Source organism: Phalacrocorax carbo, chromosome 7, assembly GCF_963921805.1.
Source record: "Phalacrocorax carbo chromosome 7, bPhaCar2.1, whole genome shotgun sequence".
Lineage (NCBI taxonomy): Eukaryota > Metazoa > Chordata > Aves > Suliformes > Phalacrocoracidae > Phalacrocorax > Phalacrocorax carbo.
The window spans coordinates 3,300,494-3,320,631 of NC_087519.1; the positions used below are offsets into that span (position 1 = coordinate 3,300,494).

General features: G+C 46.5%; 1 protein-coding gene and 1 non-coding gene across 2 annotated transcripts; one reads left to right on the forward strand and one right to left on the reverse strand.

Annotated features, from left to right (window-relative positions):
• Window positions 1-25: 25 nt before the first annotated feature.
• RAB11A (RAB11A, member RAS oncogene family) lies at window positions 26-19,374 on the reverse strand. The gene is made up of 5 exons (XM_064456064.1): window positions 19,236-19,374; window positions 10,834-11,029; window positions 9,691-9,884; window positions 8,631-8,711; window positions 26-1,784 (listed from the first exon to the last, which is right to left on the reverse strand). Exons 1-5 carry the CDS (start codon window positions 19,273-19,275, stop codon window positions 1,645-1,647), a joined length of 651 nt encoding a protein of 216 aa, XP_064312134.1. The 5' UTR covers window positions 19,276-19,374; the 3' UTR covers window positions 26-1,644.
• A 231-nt stretch (window positions 19,375-19,605) lies between these two features.
• TRNAQ-CUG (transfer RNA glutamine (anticodon CUG)) lies at window positions 19,606-19,677 on the forward strand. The gene has a single exon. It is a non-coding gene; the product is annotated as a tRNA-Gln (tRNA).
• The last annotated feature ends 461 nt before the right edge of the window (window positions 19,678-20,138 follow it).

The window sequence follows — 20,138 nt, forward strand, 5'->3', positions numbered from 1 at the left end:
CCAAAAAGTACAGCCAACACCATACTGAGTCGTCCCCTGTAATTCTTTATTAGAATCATGGATGAATATATTTTAAATCAATCTAAAAAAATAACGAATCAAGATACAGTACATGCATAAAATACAAAGTAATTTACAAACAGATCAAAATAGCATCTTCAGAACCAATACTAGGAGGAGAAATGGATTTTGAAAAAAAAACCAAGTGACCGACTACAGCAATGCCTTCCGTGTGCCTTACACATCATGAGCACCGCAAGACAGAAAGGTTGGGTACGAAACGCAGCTGGTAGTGCCTACCCAGATTTGGATGTTCCAAGCGGGTCGTATCAGAGTTTGAGAAACGTCCCCTACAATCAATTACTTCCCTGGAATTGTGTAAATAACTGCAGGCATTTATACAACAAACAGTTCTTTGAAATACTGTGGAAATTCAGTGCCCACAGCCCCCAGATCTCAACATTAATGACGTGTTTGGGAGCAGCACGTGCCGAGCGATACGCAGCGGTTTCGGAGTGCAGTGACAGAAGGCACAGTTCATGTATCCCTGAACAAGCTAATGGAACAGTTGGTTGGTACTGGGCGACAGACCACAGAAGGAACGCATCCAGTAAGAAAACCACTCCAGATGTTTTTGTTAAGGAACGTATACCAAATCACCGGAATAATTTAAAAATACCGGATGAAACAGAACTGAAAACTAAGGCCAGGTTGTGGAAGTTGGCGATTCATCAACTCAAGCATTTGAATATATTAATACGTGTGGCATGTATTAATAAATGCGATATGTAATACGTGACACCACCCTTCAGGTCTGCGCGCCACGAAAGAAAAAAAGGCATCCTCAAATCCTGATACCACCAGCACTGCGGAGGCCAAGTCTCGGGCAGCACAAAACACACGCTGCAAGTTCCAGTGTTGGAGTGACCCTTCATCAGCTACGCAGCTCCTGCTTTTGCTTTCTTCACAAGCGGCACCTCAAGCGGAGTCCCTCCAGCGACCCCCCGGCCAGCCTCCCAGCAGCCCTGCCTCCCGCCACAACCTCCTCTGCAGCAGGTGCCAAACCACAAAAGCTCATTTGCAGGTAGCGAGAACCCTGCTGCTTTTTTGCAAGAAGTTCTCTTTTCTCCCCCCTCTAATGTTCTATTAAAAAATCCTCAACTTGACAATCTGAAGATTTAGCCAAAAACATTAACTTACATTAAAATTGCACTTCAGAGCAATGGGCACTTCATCAAGCTTTAGATGCAGTACACAACATCTTAAGACAAGGAAAGATTATCCTGCCCAGAGATATTTTCCTAGTTAACCTGACAGTAATTGTTTCGCAAGGAGCAGAATAACGCCTTCAAGTGCTCACTAAAGGTGTCTGCGCTCTGACTAGCGGGCATCATGCTGGAAAGAGATCGGATCAGTTCCAAACAATTTACTGAACCAAAACCGACAAGTCGGTGTTGGGAAAATACTGCAGCCACACAGAAGCAACAGATTAATAAACACTGAAATCAAAGTGTTTAAGACATGGAGAAATTCAGAAGGAATAAGCAGTAACTAAACACAAGAAAGTAACCACGAGAATTACAAATATATTTAAATCTTGGACCTGGGGAATATACACAGCCTTTTAGGAAAGAATGAACAATTCTATATATTCTGACAGCACTGCATCTTTGGTTTGTTTTCAGTGGTTGGAGGGACGTGAATGGGAACCACGTTGTTGCTCGGAGACATATCGTTTTCGCGTCTGTCGGACATTTGCTTCTGGGAAACGATACGATAGATCTCTGGAAGATGAGAAAGAGCTAGTCATTATGGGTACACCGGCAATACACCATCAGAAAGCTAAGTCTGAGGGAAGCGAGGGATAAAATATATAAGGATTTCCCATAGTTTTGGAAATATACAGGCAACGCGCAGAAGCGTTCACAAGAAGTTCAACTGTGATGCTTTCTATATTCAGGGAATAAAATATTTATATTTTTGCAAAAGAACTTCATTTTTTACCAACTGTTTTACTCCCCTTGAGATAAGAGTTAGTAAATGGACAGAATTCACCAATATTTTTGCTAGGAACCAGAAATCGTGTACCCCATCAATTCCTTCTGATGGTTCCCAAGGCTCTGGGGATGGTGGCTGCAGGTTTGCTGACACACCCGCAGACAACAGCGGGATTAAAAACAACCACTCAACATTTCTATCTCCGATAGGACTGCAAGAGCAATTTCTTCTCCTCAACATGCCTATCATGTACAATAGCCTATCATCCAAGCACTTTTAGATCTTCAGAAAATGTTAATTGGGGCCCAAAAGAGGAGACCTGACCCCTTCAGCAGGGCACAAGGGCTTTACAAAAGTCACTGTGTTAGTGCAGCTAAACTTCACAACTACAGAGGAGAAACATGGACCCCAGACAAAGAAATTGCAGCATAAATTGAACAGCGCAGCTTAAACTCCTGTGCCTTTCCCAGCACACTGCCACTGGGGAACGCTGCGCAGAAGAGTGCGGCATGTGCAGCACCGCACCCCCAGAAAGGAAACAAAGGACACCAAAAGTAGCACATGGGGAACTCACTTGCAAATTGAGTTTTAAACCATTAAAGTTCAAAAAAAAAAAAAAAAAGAAAGAAAAAAGAAAAAAGCTTGCTAAACCTGAGTTTAACAAAAACTTTGAAAGCGTTTCAGAATCAGCAAAAAGCCGACCCTAAAATGACATCACCACATCTACTGTGCACAGCAGAGCGTGCTGGCAGCGCTGCCAAGCAGCGGAGCCCCCGAGAGAAGGGAGCTGATGCCCACGCTCGATTTGCATGCTCCAGCTCACTGCCCTGCCCTAAGGTTTTGGATAAGCCCAGGCTGCAGAAGAGAAGGGTGTCCGCACTTCCCTCCTCCTGCAGAGCAAAGCAGGGATGAGCAGAGCTCGCCGACAACTCTGGCGAACCAACGCAAAGGTCCAAGTTCTTCTGGAGGTCTGGAGTCTCCTATCAGCTGGATAAGGACTGTCCAAACACACGCCTCACCTGACCCCAAACCAGGACACGTCTTTCCCACCAGAAATTTGCCGTTAGTGAGTAGCCTTTGTTCAGAATTTTAATGAGCTGCTGTTTAGCGCACGTCCTGACATCATTTCTGTACTGGAAGTTGAGCAACCTTGTGCAGAGAGGTCATCTTTGCTGCCAAGGGCTGATCACGCAGCTAAGCGCCTGCTTTTACAACAATGGGAAGGGATGGCATTGAGGAGCTAAAAACGTCCCTGACAAACAAGGCTTGAAAACCTTGCCCTTGATGCAACAACCCTGCGCTGATATAAGCTGCCAACACAAGCAGAGGCCCCGTGCTCCCCGGGAGGAGCAAGAGCAGGGCTGCACACATCCGTGGGACTGCTGGCAAAATAAAGATCCCTCACGTAGATACTGCGCTGGATCTATGGACTGTACAGTGACATCAATCTTGGCAAGCGGCACTTCGAAAGGATCTGCCTGTTGGGCCTCCAAACTGACAGCTCAGACTCAGATAGGGATAAACCGTTCAGAAAACTGTATTTTACACAGGCACTCCGTTACAGATCAAGTCACCGAGGCAACCGAACAAGAGCTGCACACATAAAAGGATTTTCTGATTTCCCCCTTTCTTGAGTTCACTCTTCTTTCCAACAGTCTTACACATAAACAACTTCACCAGTTAAGTGAATTCCACGAAGTCAGGTCTTTAAAGCCACCTGCAACTCCACATGGGAATCTGCAGGTACAGGTCAGCCTTGCCCTGTGGCAGGCCACTCAGCCTTCAGCAGAGCACCTGTGTGCAGAGCTGCAAGAGATCTGCTCTGCATTCTTCAGGGCAAGTTTTCAGTTCCACTACCCTGCCCCTGCTCGGGGTAGAGAGCCAGTTTACCTCCAGGAGCAGAATGCTGCCCGTTCCTATTCGACAGGAGAAGGCTCTTGCCACCTTCATTACTGGAAGCTCCCTAGTAGCACCTTTGGCAGCAGCAATTCTCACTTTTCCAAAGGACTTCCGGCACAAGTTCATACTGGTCGCTAACACAAGCTGTCACACGCTTCTCCCACCCCTGTAAGCAAGGGCTCACAACAGGGTGCCCTCTGTATGACACCCTCATCTGACAGCAAAGATCTTCAGTGAGCCTTGAAGCCTTAAAACCAATCTTAACTTGATTTCTCTGCTGATAAAGGGCCTCTCCCTCCAGACTCTGGGAACGTATTTCCATGATCCCTGCTTGCCCGGCCTCCCTGGCAATCCTGCAAGGCCATTTAGCAGCTGTGCTGCTTGAATCAACTTGCAGCAGCACCAAGTTTGTTGCTCGCTGCCGCTTCTCCCTCCTCTGCAGCACAAACCTTTGTGCAGCCACAGCGTACTGCCCTAGGTGATGGCCTAAATGGCTAAAACCTGCCTTTCCCTGGGTCAGCCACACACTCTTTCTCCACGCACAGCTGTGCTGGTGTGAGGGGAGGTGGGAACAGCTTAAACCTGCTCTCAGTGGGGCAAAATGCCCAGCGGCAAAGCTTACGCTGGAGCTGGTTGACACAGAGGAATGCCAGTCTAATGAAGACATGCGCTTTTTAATGAAGATGCTACACTTTATGCTCTGCTCAGTAACCGAATGAGACCTTATTAAGAGCACATTCAGCAGAATGCATCACTGCATAATTGGTAACTGTGTGAGACAGGCTTGCACTGTAAGAGGGCTGGGAAAAAGTGACACTGCTGCCCAGGAGGAGCTTGCCCGGCCCTTGTCTGCTCAGCCTGCACTAATGTTTCATTCATTTTCAGGTGTACAGAGCTAACAAAAGAGGAAAATCCCTAAAATTTCTGATGTTAATGCTCTGTGATGTTGTTTCCTTGGAGATGGGACTCCGTAGAGATGAAACGGCAGCAGAATGCAGTAGGGGAACAGAGACAGCACAGAGCCAGGCAAGGAACAGAGGCAGGCTTCAGTTTACTTTAAGGATGCTTTATCCTGCTGTGAATGCTCAGAGTGGATAGGATTATAATACCAGTCTCTCCTATTTGCCAAATGATACAAAGCAGCTTTGTGTGCACAACAATCAGCCCTTGAAGTCTAGACATCTTGCAACAGAAGAATTTGGATAAGGACCATTACTCTAAGCCAGAGAAGGGAAAGGTCCCCAAAAGCTCATCTGGTATCCACAGCAGGACTAGATGTAAGATCTACTCCACCCCCTAAAAGTCCTTTATAGTACAGGGAGAGGAAAGAAAAGCTTTCTCCCCACTTCTTCCACCTGCAACAACAGCAGATCACATACTCACTTAGGCTGTGCTAACTATAATGGATTTCTATTTCCCATGCCCAAAGCCATCTATTCAAAGTGGCTTAATCTGAGAATCTACATGTGGAGAAGCTGAACACAGCCCCTGCTACACCTCCAGGGCAAGTACTCTTACAAATTTCCATCGCTGTCCCAACCAGACCAGCTTCAGTAGGGCTGGAGGAGAAAGGAGTTTTGCTACAGACCTGTCACGACACCCTGTTCAGGAGAGATCTAAGGAGCTCTGTGAAAAGCATCGGCAGCAGCCTGGGATGTCTCTGCGGTGCAGTTCCCAGCACTGCAAATACTAGCAGAGCTGGTGCAGCAGCATGCCCTGCCCCTTCTTCTGTCAGCCACCTCCGCTCGCAGCCTGTGGCAAAGCCTGTTGGCTTCACCGGCTTCCTTCTTCAAAGGACAGCGAGCATTCCACCCGCAGGCACTGTGCTTGGAGGCAGCCTTGCCAAGCACAGACTATCCATGATTCTGCAGGGTCACCGCTCTGAAAACCACATTCCTCAGATGACTGCTCCCCTCTTTCCTTTAAAGCAAATCATTAACAGAAAAAGCCAGCTGTGAAGTGTTATTGAGAAGTTTATTGGCAGAACATTTGTCCTTTGCATGCCAGTCACAGCTGAGATGGAGCCAACCTGCTGCTAATGCATTATTTACTTCATCTTTATCTCCCTGAAACAGGAGCTCCTGTCTGGAGCAAGCCACATGCCCACTAATCAGCAGAAGCATTTCTCCCAGCACAGTTGAATCAGTCCCTCCTGAACAAGGTTCCTGTCCGCATACCCAAGAGCTCTTTACCCAAAAGACTGTCAGAGCAACATGGAGGGAACATCTGTGGAAAAGCAACGGCCTCAACAACCTGTCAGAGTCCACAGAGGGCAAGCTTTAATTCCTTGTTCTCCCCTTACAGACTGCTCTCCCTTACAGAAAAATTAAACTAGAAAAAACATCAAACCTCTGTGAATTAGAGTACAAAATAACTTCTGCAATAAAAGGTACAGTTGGAAGCATGTGAAGAGAGATAAAGAAGCAGCCTAGCCTGTGCCCAAGAGGTGAACTCCTTCCCCATGGCAACAGCAGTGTATCGCCTGAGTGTCACGCAGCTCCGTGGAAGTAAGGCAGCAGCCTGGGGCACACAGCAAACTTCCCACCTCTTCAGCCATCACCATTAGAGAACAGAATGGTCCAATTAGGTGACCAGTTTATATTGGCTATGACAGCCTGACAGCCATCTCGGGAGGCGATAAGCAATGTCTGATGTATTTCCAGTTCTGTTTTATTAGCGCTGGTGCTGAACGAGTATGAAAGTTAACTAACCTTCAGCTGAGAGCCCTGACGCCCTCTGAAAACTGAAAGCGCATGCAGCAAGGCTGTCCTACGTTACACACAGCACATTGGGCCAGAATCTGACCTCAAAGTTCAGTCTAAGTGCTCCTGAGAGGAGAGGGGCTACCAAGGACAAATGCATCAAGGAAGAAGGTTCAGGTTTAGCAGTTACAAGTAAGCAATAAAAATGTCTTCCTCATGAAAAATCCATGCCCAAATTCAGGAGCATTTTTGACAGGACTGCCTTTAGGTAGGTGAAAAAACAGGAAATCCAGCAGGCATCCCCGATACCATCGCATTCAGCCACTCCTTAGCCACCCACCCTCCGATGGCATCAGTAGTTAGTCATGTAGGGAGTAAATGTGTAAGCTCACACAACTTCTCTTTTTTTTTTCTTTTTTAAATTTGTGCAAGGTTGATTTACAACCAAATGACTACACTGAAGTTAAAAGGGAACTGCACGGTTTGGCTGAAGAGGAAATTAACTCAAGTTCCAGTCACAGCATTGCATGAAGCAGCAAGACGACAAGCATCCCTACGCACCGTTTATTCATCTAACACACACACACTTACTTTTTTGCTAGTACATGGACAGGAGCACTACTGCATAGGAACCCGCTGTAAAAAACACAACAGAACCAGAACCTGTCGGAAAACATTAGCCTTACAACTAAGGGTAGGTCAGGAAACAGATGGACACAGGCAGATGATACTCCAGCAGTCTCACAACTCACTCTCTCTCCACTGCTAGGGTAGAGAGCATTTCAAACTCAAGAAAATGCTACAGAATTTATACTTTTGTTACATTAAATAACTTCCTAGCTGCCTCCTCACCTGCATGTTCCAGTACAGCTAACTAGTGCTTTTTAGCATGTTTTTAAAAAAATGCCTAAATTAGCAGGCAAAGAGAAAAACAAATTCAAAACTAACAGGATTGCAGTGTCACAGCAATGGGATCTGATTAATAGAGACACATAGTCTAGAAGTGGGGCCGCTGCTCATACCAAGCAGATCACGTAGCCTGGCACATGCTACACTGGGATGGAGGGAGTTTAAATTTGCAACTGGGAAACACGTTGGAGGCACTCGGAGGAAACAAAGACACTCCCTAGTGCACCTAGAACAGAGAGACATACAAAACCAGAGGAGTCTCTCAGATGTTTTGCAGACATTTCGAGGAGATTTTAAGAGGCATCTGCAAAGCTGGGATTGACGAAAGCGCAAAACCCGCACACGCCACTGTTGTCCCACTATGCCCTGGCTACAGCTGACAGGGTACACAGCAACGTCCCATGACAGCCAGTGATTTCCACACCGATTTGTGCATTCCTACCCTACCCTTTATAGCCATGGTTAAGTTAAGGTCCCCCACGTAGTTGTAGTTGGATGTCTCAGCCTCTTAACAAGTTTTGCCTATCTAAAAAAGGGTTTAAATAAAAAGGAAGTACTTTATCCACAGAGCATAAAAAATGCAGCAGTCGCTGCCATCACATGTTACAGAGCCGAAAATCCAGCCAGGACTATTAAAGGCAGTGACAGTGACTACCCTGCAGCTCAGGAGTCACTACGTCTCAGACTACCAGTATTGTTCAAAGGAAGGATCTCTACTCTTTGATCCCTTTTCCCTTGGCAACTGCTGTGGTCACCATTAAAGATGGAAACCAACTAATTGACTTCTCCTCTGATAAACAATGGTTGTTTTAACTTGATGCTTGCATGAGACAATTCCCTCCAGTGGGCACTCCCTGTATCATACACAAATGGGAAACTCAAACATAAACTAGGCTGACTAGAAACCTGGGGCAGATCAAAGTGAACAAGGGTTCATTCCCGAGTCCAAGACTGGCCTTTCAACAGTGACACTTCAAAACTGGCCTCCAAATCTTATGGCTGTGAAGAATGATTAAATAGCAAAATTTTAAACACCTTATAGGCAAAGAAATGCCTATCTGCATCTTATCTGAGCAGCCTTCTGCCCTTCCCCCTCGAAACACAAAGCACTGGATGACTCACCTGTCAGAATAGTCTGGAAAGCTGCTTCCACATTTGTAGAGTCTAAAGCAGACGTCTCAATAAATGACAAACCATTCTTCTCTGTGGGGACAGAAATACCATAATTAGAGGGGTACATCACAGATCTGCTTCCCCTCTGGAAGAACTTCTGTACCAGATTATACACGTGGTGTTTCTGATGAGATGCATGGGTATAAAAAGTTGTGGGGTTTTCCCCCTTACGTGATCTGAAAGCAACACCCAACACCAACATGAGAATTCACACTCATCCTCAAGCACAGGGATCGGTCCAGTCCTGTGTTACTTTGAGGCACATCTTCCTGCATCACTGAAAGTGAGAATCTGCTGCACTTTGAAGAATTGTGTGAGGAAGCTTTCTGGATTTTTCTTTAACCTCATTGAGTTTCTCCACCTCCCACCTGCTGGTATGCCATCGCAGCTTATTTAACAGGGCTAGTCCTGATGGGAACGACAGCCCTCCCCCTGCAGGCAGGGATCCTCACTGGCCATAAGCTCTGCAAAAGCAGCTACAGCAAGCCTCAGCGTAAGATACCCAGCTACGCTCCTGGATGAAAGAAATTTCACCTAAAACAAGGCAAGATTTACAGAACCTGGAATTATTTTTCACAGATCTTAATTAAGTAACAAGGGTCAGAAAGCCGGTTTAATGAAAGTCTGTTCAGCCACAGGCATCTGCGTAGGGCTCCAGATCAGTCAGTACAAAGGTGGCCATATACAGGTGCAAAGCTACCACCATACAAGGAACGCAAGCCTAAAGCCATAGGACAGTTTCTCTGAGAAAAGTAATGCATAATTAATAGACTAAATCTGGCTTAAAATCTTCAAGTGCCTCTGGCTGATTCTTGGAACCGCGTTAGCATGCATGTTCTACAAGGCTTCCTTCTTGACTGAATTAAGGAGAGGCAAACACCAGCACATGACAGTGAGGAACACCAGCAGCCGCACTCTTTTTCCTCGTAGCAGCACGCTCGCGTACCTAAGATCAGGTAGGCAGATCCCCAGCCAGTTAGCATTAGGAAATTATTTTGAGTTCACCAACCTGCAAAAGCTCTGGCCTCATCTGTAGGCACAGCTCTCAGATGGCGCAAGTCACTCTTGTTTCCCACAAGCATGATGACAATATTGCTGTCAGCATGGTCTCTCAGCTCTTTCAACCATCGCTCTACATTCTCATAAGTGAGGTGCTTAGCAATATCGTACACCAATAATGCCCCTACAGCTCCACGATAATACCTGTGGGTGAAGACACGTGTTAGAGAACCACCAAGAAACATCATGATTAGAAGTGACAAGTTACTGTACAATAACAGGAAATAGCTAGTACTAAGACAGCTATACAAAAAAATATCCAGAAGCAGGCTACGTAGGACTTGAGGCGGTAAAGCAGAGCGTCCAGACTAGGGTTATGCCACAGGACCACCAGAGCAGCCAGGACAGCTCAGAGGCCAGGGGGTAAGCCAAGCCCCACGCTTGTGGGGCAAACCCTGCATCCCAAACATGAAGCTCTGGAATCTCTGGGGAGCTACTGTCACCTTCAACCTCTGATCTACTCCTAAAAAGTCTCCCCCACCCATCACTGTGGGTGCAGTACGGGACGGCCAGTGATAGAGAGACTTTAGAGTGACTCACTGGATCGTAAACATGTCAGCCTGATCTATTACCTTTACAAAAGGCCACAGCTGCTGTCCTTTCAGACCAGAGAGAGGCACAAAAAGAAACAGGCTGTGTTCTCCCACCCCACAATTACCTCCAGCTTTACTTAAATCCAGATTTTGCTATGCTATTTTTTTCCAATTAAATGAGCAAGCAAAGTGAGCAGTCTCCCCTTACTGCTACAGAAGGGTTTCTGGTCTTAGGTTACCACTCATAAAAACCTCCAGCACTGATATTACTTTATCAATCACTTGCATTGAAATGAGTCTCTCAAAGCTCTTGCATTCTAGGCTTGAAATGCCTCCAGTTACACATCATGAGAGCACTGAGAAGTAAATTGGTTAGTGCAGGGACACACTATATCAGGTTTCTGGACTGAATAATATTTAAGCTTCCTTCCCCCATAGGTTGTGGATATTACAAGATAAAATACAAAAATGCCCTGTTTGCAGTTTCTGAAGAATCAGAAGGGCCCAAAATTACCCTCCTCAGCAAAAGTTTCTCTTCAGCAATACAAGCTCTCACTTACGCTGATGTTATAGCTCGGTATCGCTCCTGCCCTGCTGTGTCCCATATCTGAGCCTTTATTGTCTTCCCATCAACTTGAATGCTTCTTGTTGCAAACTCTACTCCAATGGTGCTTTTGCTTTCCAAGTTAAACTCATTGCGAGTGAATCGAGAGAGAAGGTTACTCTTGCCTACTCCAGAGTCTCCAATAAGTACAACTACAAGACAAAAATGACATGAGAATCAGATGCCAGATGTAGATAATACATTGACAATCACCTGCAATAAGCGTTTATTTTCCAGAATGAAGCATGAAGTAAAAGAATGGCAAAACCAGCACCCTTGTCACGGATCTACTGCCTGAGCGTGATATTATTTTAGAAAACCAGAGCTGCCACATTCACCAGCATTTTGACCAGACATTAGACTTGACTTTTACTTGTCACTTTTCAGTCTCCTTTGCCCAACGTGGAAGACATCCTCCTCCAGGAAGAATATACACGGCTGTCACTGCAAAAGTTGGGGACAGTTTGGATTTCACATCCATGTAATGACACTAGAACTAAAAAACAAAACAAAAACGCCACACCATGCAACTGAAACCTGTTTTGCTGAAGAAGGCCGAAGCGCAGGGCAGGCAGCAGACCCTGCCCCCATTTTATAGTCTTCGTACCTTTGCAGAAGAGAGGCTCCCCACTGCGGCAGAAAAATTTGTGAATGGAAGAAAGAAAAACCAAACCTAAAAAACCCACAAGACAACCATCATGCTGACGGACAGTTTAAAAATGTTACCTGAGCCATAGCACTCTGCCCTTCCGTGGTCCCTCACTGCTGCTGCGACTCCTGGCCGCTTTAGGCCAGAGCCTGAAACTAAAATGCTGCCAAGGTATCGCTGGGCCTCAGAATTAGAGCCACCATCCGCTCCTCCTTCCCTAGCCCAGCTTGACTCATCACAGCACCAGTGCCAAGCACACTAATTGGAAGGATTCAGCTATACCTGACAAAAGATTGACAGAAGGTTTAAAGTCCAGTTGCTACAGGAAGAAACAAATTACGAGGATTTGCTGCAATGTGCTGTAATGCTGAGTTGAAAGGTGCAAGTTTAAGTGTAACTTAAAGCTCACTACCAACATGTAGGCCACTGGATGAAACACATTCACAGCCCTGAGTCACACCAACAGGAGCCTCTCGGGATGATCTTATGCCCTTAGTGAAGATAAGGTACTGAACTGGTAACAGAAGGAAATGGAGGAGAAAGAGGATGATCCTTGAGAAGAATGGCTAATCTTAAAGTTCAGCAGTGAATCAAGGCCGGTCAAAGCAAAAGAGTGTGTACTCAGGTGACAAAAAAAAAAAAGTTGGGGCTATGCTTGTTTTGAAAAAAACAAATATTTGCTCGGTAACATACAGCATTTAACAGTTAAGGCACTGCAGAACAGCGTTAAAGATTCTGTGTGGTACAACAGAGGAATGAGTCCACCAAACACACTTCAGTCACATGAGAAACCCCGCTCTAAGTCTCAGTCTAGCAGCGCAAATACTCCCATCTGCTGCTGCACCACACAGCAACCCTCTGAACATCATCTTCTGTTTAAATAACGCAAAACAATCCTGATAAATGGGATTTTCTCTGACTAAAAGGGCAGAGCAGCACCTTTGAAACGCCCTCCATAAAATGAAAATTGCAGAAAATGCTAGCTTCAAACATGGCCTCATGGAGAATACTTCATCAAAACAAACATCTTTCCAGCTTCCTCCACTGGCTGACTCAGCATGCAGGCGGCCAAGCTACAGAAGTTGCATAAAGCACAGAGTGGCTCTGTTAACCACTTCTGTTTATGAAGATCACAAGCGCAGGTAGGTGGCAAGCACGTAGGCTGAATGCAAATAGGATCCTGCTTTCCAACGTGACAGGTCAGCACTGTTCAGTGTCGGCTGCCCTGACATGGCCGAACAGCTCTGCTGGCACAGGAGATGCTAAACCCTAATAAACTTAGTGCAGGGGACAGGGCACCTAATTGCATCATCACCTCCTGGCCAACTGCCACAGCTTTCCTCTTTCATAGGCAAATAAGCTCTTTGAAACTATGTTGGCAGGTTTAGGCCACAGTTTTAGATGACATCATATTTGTATTCACTGGGACATGTTACCAACAAGTTCCTGGAGGCAAAAGTTGTCAACTCTCTTTGCACACCTCAGCCCCGCTATCAGCCAGCAGTGGCTTTGGCAGCGGCCAGAAACTTCTCCGAGCAAGGAAAGCAATCTACGCACATCAATTCCTTTTCCTAACAGGTTGCATCGCATGCCTTTAAGTATTCCCCTCAAACCTATTTTTGTTGTTCAGTGTCTATTTCAAAGGACAACTTTAAGTCATTTAACAACAGACTGATCATTTCAATTCTTCTGCCAGGATTTTTTCCCTACCTGTCTGAATCCCATGCCACTTACGTTCAGAATGGTTTCCAGCACCAGATTAATATGTCCCAATTAAAAGGGGAAAATATTAGACTTTCCTCCTTAAAGTCAGCTATTTCCTCTACTTAACTGGGCCATCACAGCTCCTCTTGAACAGGGACACAAGAACAGCTTGCGATGTCAGCAGGTGCCTAAGACTCCTCACACTTTCTGCACTTCTGCCAGTCTGAACAAGTATCACCCTTTGAATACAACTACAAACTGAAACAGCTTTAACAGCCACTCAGATCGTATTACTAATTTTAATTTTGCTTTCCTTATCAAACCACCTTGTTTTGATATTTTATACTATACAGTGTTCCCATGTATATTAGCATAGAAATACAGCAGGAATGACCCTGGATGCCAAGTCCCATTCTAACTATCCCAGGCAAAGAGTTTCTGGGAGGGAAATGACGTTATCTAGTTCCATGTTAAAGCTAATTGCTCCTGCACCACACACTTTTATTAGGCTCTTCCAGAAACTCACTCCTAATGGTTAGAAATTGCCTTCTAATTTTCAGAAGAAATTAGCGGTCAGCGGATGGTGGGGTTCGTGTGCCAGCAGTGTCCATTAGCTTATTAGTTTCTTCTCCCAGTGGTGTTTACGCTGGGGTATTTACAGAAAGCGACCGCATCTTCTCTCAGCTTTGTTCTACTAGCTAAATAAGCCAACCTCTCTAATGTTTCCCTATAAACAGACTGTCCATTTCCCCAAACATCTTCCCTGTGAGTTTTTCAATTTCTTTTCCACTCCGTGAGAACAGCACACATCATTCTAGGCAAGATCTCTCTGTGATGCATAGAGGGATTTTAATATTTCCATATCTTTTCCTGACCCTATCACCTTGACAGCTCAGTCTGCCTGTGATCAGACCTAACGATCTAGCTTTTAGTTGGCAAGCTCTGACTTCACTAAATTCCAATGAGTCCCCAGGCATCAAACCTTACAGTCTGAATCCCACTCTGTTTGGAGGCCTGCAGTGCCCATCAGCACACAGCCCTTCCAGCGCTGCACTCCGACTTTCTCCTGTACCACCCAACTTGCATCATCAGCTAACAGCTTTACTACATCAGCACTGCAAGGAGGAACGTCTAGAGGAAACATTTAAGCAAGTTCAGCCACAAGACCTACTCTTGAAAACCTCCATCAATAACCTTCTTTGGACCAGCACTTCCCTTACAGGAGCAGCACCTTAGAAAGCTTTGCAGTCAGGGGAGATTTGTATTGGCACATCCTGGAAGTCATGAAAGTGATCTACCTGCCCCAGGTGACTGCTACTAGGCTGGTCAATCTCACTGGTTTAGTGATGTGCCAGTTCAATACTTGCAACTACGTGCTTTAAATCAATGCATTCGATTACCTATAGCATTAACCAGCCCAAAGGTTTAAGACAAGCTGTCACAGTTTAACCCCAGCCACACAGCTGCTTGCTCGCTCCCACCCTGGTGGGAAGGGAGAGAGAATTGGAAGGATAATAGTGAGAAAACTTGTGAGCTGGGCTAAAGACAGTTTAAGAAGTAAAGCAAAAGCTGTGTGTGCAAGCAAAATAAAACAAGAAATTCATTCACTGCTTCCCATGGGCAGGCGGGTGCTCAGCCATCCCCAGGGAAGCAGGGCCCCATCACAAGTAACAGTGACTTGGGAAGGCAAACGCCATCACTCTGAACGTCTCCCCCTTCCCCCAGCCCTATACACTGAGCATGACACCATACGGTGTGGGACATCCCTGGGGTCAGCTGGGATCAGCTGTCCCAGACGTGTCCCCCCCCAACCCCTTGTGCCCCCCCAGCCCCTCGCTGGTGAGGTGGGGTGAGGAGCAGAAAAGGCCTTGGCTCTGTTTAAGCCCTGCTCAGCAGGAACTAAAACATTCCTGGGTTATCAACATTACTCTCAGCACAAATCCAAAACACAGCCCCATACTAGCTACTGTGAAGAAAATTAACTCTAACCCAGCCCAAACCAGCACAAAAACATTTGGTCAAAAGGGGAGGAAGAAAAACAACAACAAAAAAAGAGTACGAAGTCCACACTACTGTATAAATTTCATTCTATGATTCCAGTTTTATTCCTGTAGATGACCAAAATAAGAATTCAATTTCCTAAGTTGCATGAAAAGCAATTTAGAGAACTACGTCAAGAAAGGATTATTAATTTTTCACCAGCATTCCAGCTCACTCACCCAATTTTTATTTCTGTTAAACCTCTAAACCTAATTAAAGTATTTTCTGAACATTTCAACTATCTCATGAAACATGGTATTGACAACCTAATCAGGCTGAAAACAGAAAAGTCCAGCACCACTAGTTTGTATTGTCTATGGTAAAAGTTATTACAGAAGTTGCATATTCCACAATTTAAAGCATGTACAACAGCACTAAGGGATTACAATGTCTGAAAACACTTGTCTGTGCATTGAGCTCTGCTGCTAAGAGGCACATAAATAAAGATCTTGCCTGGACACATCTTCATGACCCCCAGAAGAACCTGCTGATGAACAGCTCTTCCTGCCCCCTTCAGTTGGAGTTTAAAGGAAACATGAATAAGATGACCTGATCCTACACCTTGTAGGGAGCTCGTGATAAACCTAACATGATCACATCTCACATCAATCTCCCTCCTCACTTGTGCCCCCCTGTTTTATTCACCCATTTCCTGCCACAAAGAGAACTGGCATCTCAAAGGCACTTTGGGGTGGGGGTCGTTCGTTACCTGTACGTACAACATGTAACGCAGAGCTGGGCCTCCAAACGCCTCTGTAGTAGAATGGCTCAGCCAGTAGGTCTATTACAGCACAAAAGTACCCCACATCAAATGCAGTGAAGGCACAGGGCTCACTGCCATTGTAGAAATCAATGGGTGTCACACAACCACTTTCCCCCACAAATTTCTCTAAACACACACACAAAAAAAAAAAGTGTTTTCTAAAACCCAAACCAACAAGCTTGTTCAGTTTCAGAGCATTTCCTCAACGTCAAAGGGAAAAGTTGGAGAAATGAACGTGATGCAAAGTAGGAAGCAGATAGCTGAAACTGGAGTTTTTCCTAATAAGCTGAACATCACCCCAGGTCAGGTCCACGTTCAGAAATGAAAAGTCTGACCCCAAATCCAGAGTTCCAGGTGCTCTCAAGCTTTGTCCATAGAGAACACAGAAGAAATCTTCTACAAGTGAGGGTAGCTTTGATAACTACTCATCTACACTGCAAGTACATTACTTCAATCAAAAAAGTTCCTGCATTTAAGCCAGGCTTAACTTACTAAGTGATAAAGTAATATCCTTATATCACTGTTATATTTTCCTCCCATTAAAATTAGAGCAAGATTTCTACAAACTGAACTTCATAGGTCTTGCATTTCCTCAAGTGCAGTGCTGGGAACAGCAGGCACTGCTCTCAACTAAACCCAAAAAGTATGGAAGAATACAAAGATGTGTAGCTGGACAAGTAGAATTTACCAGAAATTGTCTTTTTACAAGCTAGGCTTAGGCTTTAGCACATGTTGAAGGTTTGCAACAGAGTCAGGAGAGGGGTATTTTGTAATAGGTACTGTGATTTAATTGTACAGCAGCACAGGTGGGCTCAGTTTACACCCACCAGCAAGCTCAGCCAGATTGTGACATACGGCTGCTGGAAGAGGTCTCACATAAACAGATGCATGGCAGTTTAGCTCAAGAATAATAAAAGACAGCTAGACTAGAGAATAGCACCCAATTATTTTAAATCATGTCAAACTCTGAACTCAGTCCCACCAGCCTACCCTGTCCCTTCAAGTTCATAAACCCAGAAGAACTGTCCTACCAGACTAAGTGACCTTACGGACCAACACCCAGTCTGACTATCAAGAACTGATGTCTGAGAACCATCATGTGTAACAGAACAAACAGGCTTTGTCCTAGCAAGCCCTTGCGTCTTCAAACAAGCAGCACCTTCAGACTTGCCATTGTAACCATCACACTGAAATGCCCCAACAGGTATTTTTCTTCCTCTATAAATCTGTGCAGCCTTTCAAACCCATTTATAGTATTTATGGCAATGCACCAGTTCGAAACTCGTGTACACATTCTGTGAGACTTTATATCTTTTTGTTTTCACCTGCCTACATTTCCCCTCAAGCCCCAAGATGCTCATGTCTCTCACTCAAACATCGGCTTAATGTTCCCGCTGAGTTCTCATTTCCTTTTCCAAGAGTTTTTAACCTAACTCTTGCCTTTTTGACCAGTGCCTGGTAAGGAGACATTCATTTCAGAGACCTACTTGCAATAATTTCAAGACCATTCCAGAGCGGTGACAGCTTGTTTAGAATCATCGTTACCTCTGGGAAGTTATAAAAGTTTCCACAGTTTGTATTAGCGTTTCTCTGCATTTGCTATGTTATTTCAGCTGCCACATTAATCCCAGTTACGTGACATTGCACCAACTTCCTGCGGTCTGCTTTAGCTTTGCAAAACCTGAATCGCTCATCTCCACAGCACCATTTTCATAGCATTCCCTGCACTCCCAACAGCTTCCATGAAATAGTGTAAAGAGATAAAGCTTTAGGAGGGGCAATCAACTAAATTAGCTTTGAACTTTTCTACATAACTGGATCCCAGCTTAATTATTTCCCAGTTATATAAGGAAGCAGGTCTAATAAAAGATAGGACCTTTCCCAACAAACTCTGCATCACTGGTGTTCCTTTCACAGCTAAAACATTAACTATAAGCACGCTGACAGAATTGTACGAACAAGTAAAAGTAACACAATGCTTTTGACAGCTCGCACACTTAGGTACCTAAGATAAGATTGGTTGATGCAATAAATCTAGTGGTCAGCAAGGCCCTTGCCAATGCTGCAGGCTGACAAGAGAGGCCCGTCTTGGTACTTCCTAATTTGATTTTAATAGAGGTACAGATGACTAATTTATAGGTAGAGTTAAGGCCACTTTCCACATGGCAACTGGATAAAGCAGGCACCAAAAAAGAATGTTAATTCCTCAAAGTTATTACAGGAGCTTAAGGGGACAGAATAAAAACACCTTACCCAAGTTTCATGATGACAAGCACTGGATCTCGCACCATCACAACGTAACAAGCAAGACCCTAAATCCTAAATCCAAATTTACAATACCATCAACAGCTATTTTTAACAATACCCTGCTTGCTTTTACAGTAGGATTTAAAACACTGGATAGTCAACCTCAAAACATCAGCATTTCTGTACATGTTTCACAGCACGCTTTATGAACCTTTACAGCAGGCTGGTATTTTACTCGGCAGGGAGCGAAAACTGAGTACTTCAGTGCAACCTGCAACATTTTAACCCACTCGCTGCTGCAGGGCTGACTGGAGGGGCGTGGGTCCTGGACAATAAGGCATTCCTGCCCTTCTCTGCTGGGTGCTGCGGAGGTGCAGGACAGGACGGGGGCCCGCTGGGTGTGAAACAGCAGGCACCCCCTCGTGAAGGGCTGAGAACACAGAAGGCAGCAAATAATGCTACTTTATTAAATTAGCCGCATCATCTACCAACGCTGAGCATGTAACCCATTTATTTACAGCGCTATTTGATAGCTGGAAAAGGAAGTAGCCCTTATCAGCCTCGGGCATCCTCGCTGACGATCTTTGCTCGCCATCCCGGCAGGTTGGCCGTCTCCTCAGCCCCTGCAGGGAGCAGAAGCCTGGGACAAGAGGCAGATCAACGCTGGGAAACCGGCCCAAACGCGACCATTTCGGGGCGAGGGGGGCGAGCGGCGCCCGCAGCCCTCCGGGGGCGATGAGCAATGAGCGATGCCGCCCAGCAGAGCCCCGGCGATCGAGCCCCAGGAACACCCGAGCACCGGGAGGGCCCCCCCCTCATCCCCCGCGGCGGGTCGCGCCGTGAGGAGGCCGCTCCCCGCCCCCCGCCGAGGCCCGGGCCCCCTCAGGAAGGTGACACACACACACATCCCCACACCCCGGCCGCCGAGGGGACGGGGCGGCGCCGCCGCCGTTACCTTTGAAGAGATAATCGTACTCGTCGTCGCGGGTGCCCATGGTGGGGAGCGCCGAGGCCGAGCTCTGGGAGCGGGAGGAGCCGGACCCTCCCTGCAGCCACCGCAGCGCTTCCGCCCTCCGCGCCCCGCCCGCCCACGGGCAGGTGCTTCCGGGGGAGCGCGGCGGCGGCGCGGAACCGCTTCCGGGGCGTGAGCCGCCCGCCCCGGCCTTAGCGCCCCTGGCACCGCGTGTTCCCGCGGACACCCCGCGGACTCACCCCGCGGACCCACCCCGCGGGCACCCCACGGGCATCCCGCATCGCCCGCCCCGCGGTCGCGGGCTGCGTCAGGGAAGGGACTAGAGGCCGCCGGGAGGGGCTGGAGGCAGAGCGGTTCCATGGTGTAATGGTTAGCACTCTGGACTCTGAATCCAGCGATCCGAGTTCAAATCTCGGTGGAACCTGGTACCTTTTTTCCTCCTCTTTTTTACCCACCCCCGACCTTCTTTGCCCAAACTGTGGCCGGACATGCTCCTCGCTCCCCCCGGGGCTCCCTCACGCACGGAGAGGCACCAGCAACACCTCACCTCTTCGCTCGCTGGCGCCCACCAGCCCTATCCGTGGCCACGGCGCGGGTGTCCTCCTGCCACCTACACAGAATGATAGAATCATGGAATCATTAAGGTTGGAAAAGACCTCTAGGATCATCCAGTCCAACCCCCAACCCAACACCCCCCATGACCTCCTAAACCATGTCCTGAAGTGCCATGTCTACCTGTTTCTTGAACACCCCCAGGGATGGTGACTCCCCCACCTCTCTTGGCAGCCTGTGCCAAGGTCTGGCCACTCTTTCGTTACAGAAATTGTTCCTAGTACCCAATCGAAACCTCCCCCGATGCAGCTTGAGGCTGTTTCCTCTCATTCT

Excerpts from the sequence above, each read along its gene's own strand:
- RAB11A (XM_064456064.1), bottom strand. The coding sequence starts at position 19,275 with ATGGGCACCCGCGACGACGAGTACGATTATCTCTTCAAAG. Across the intron at positions 8,712-9,690 it reads TGAGGCCAGAGCTTTTGCAG|AGAAGAATGGTTTGTCATTT; the intron begins GTTGGTGAACTC and ends CTGTCCCCACAG. Across the intron at positions 1,785-8,630 it reads TTTCCAGACTATTCTGACAG|AGATCTATCGTATCGTTTCC; the intron begins GTGAGTCATCCA and ends CTCATCTTCCAG.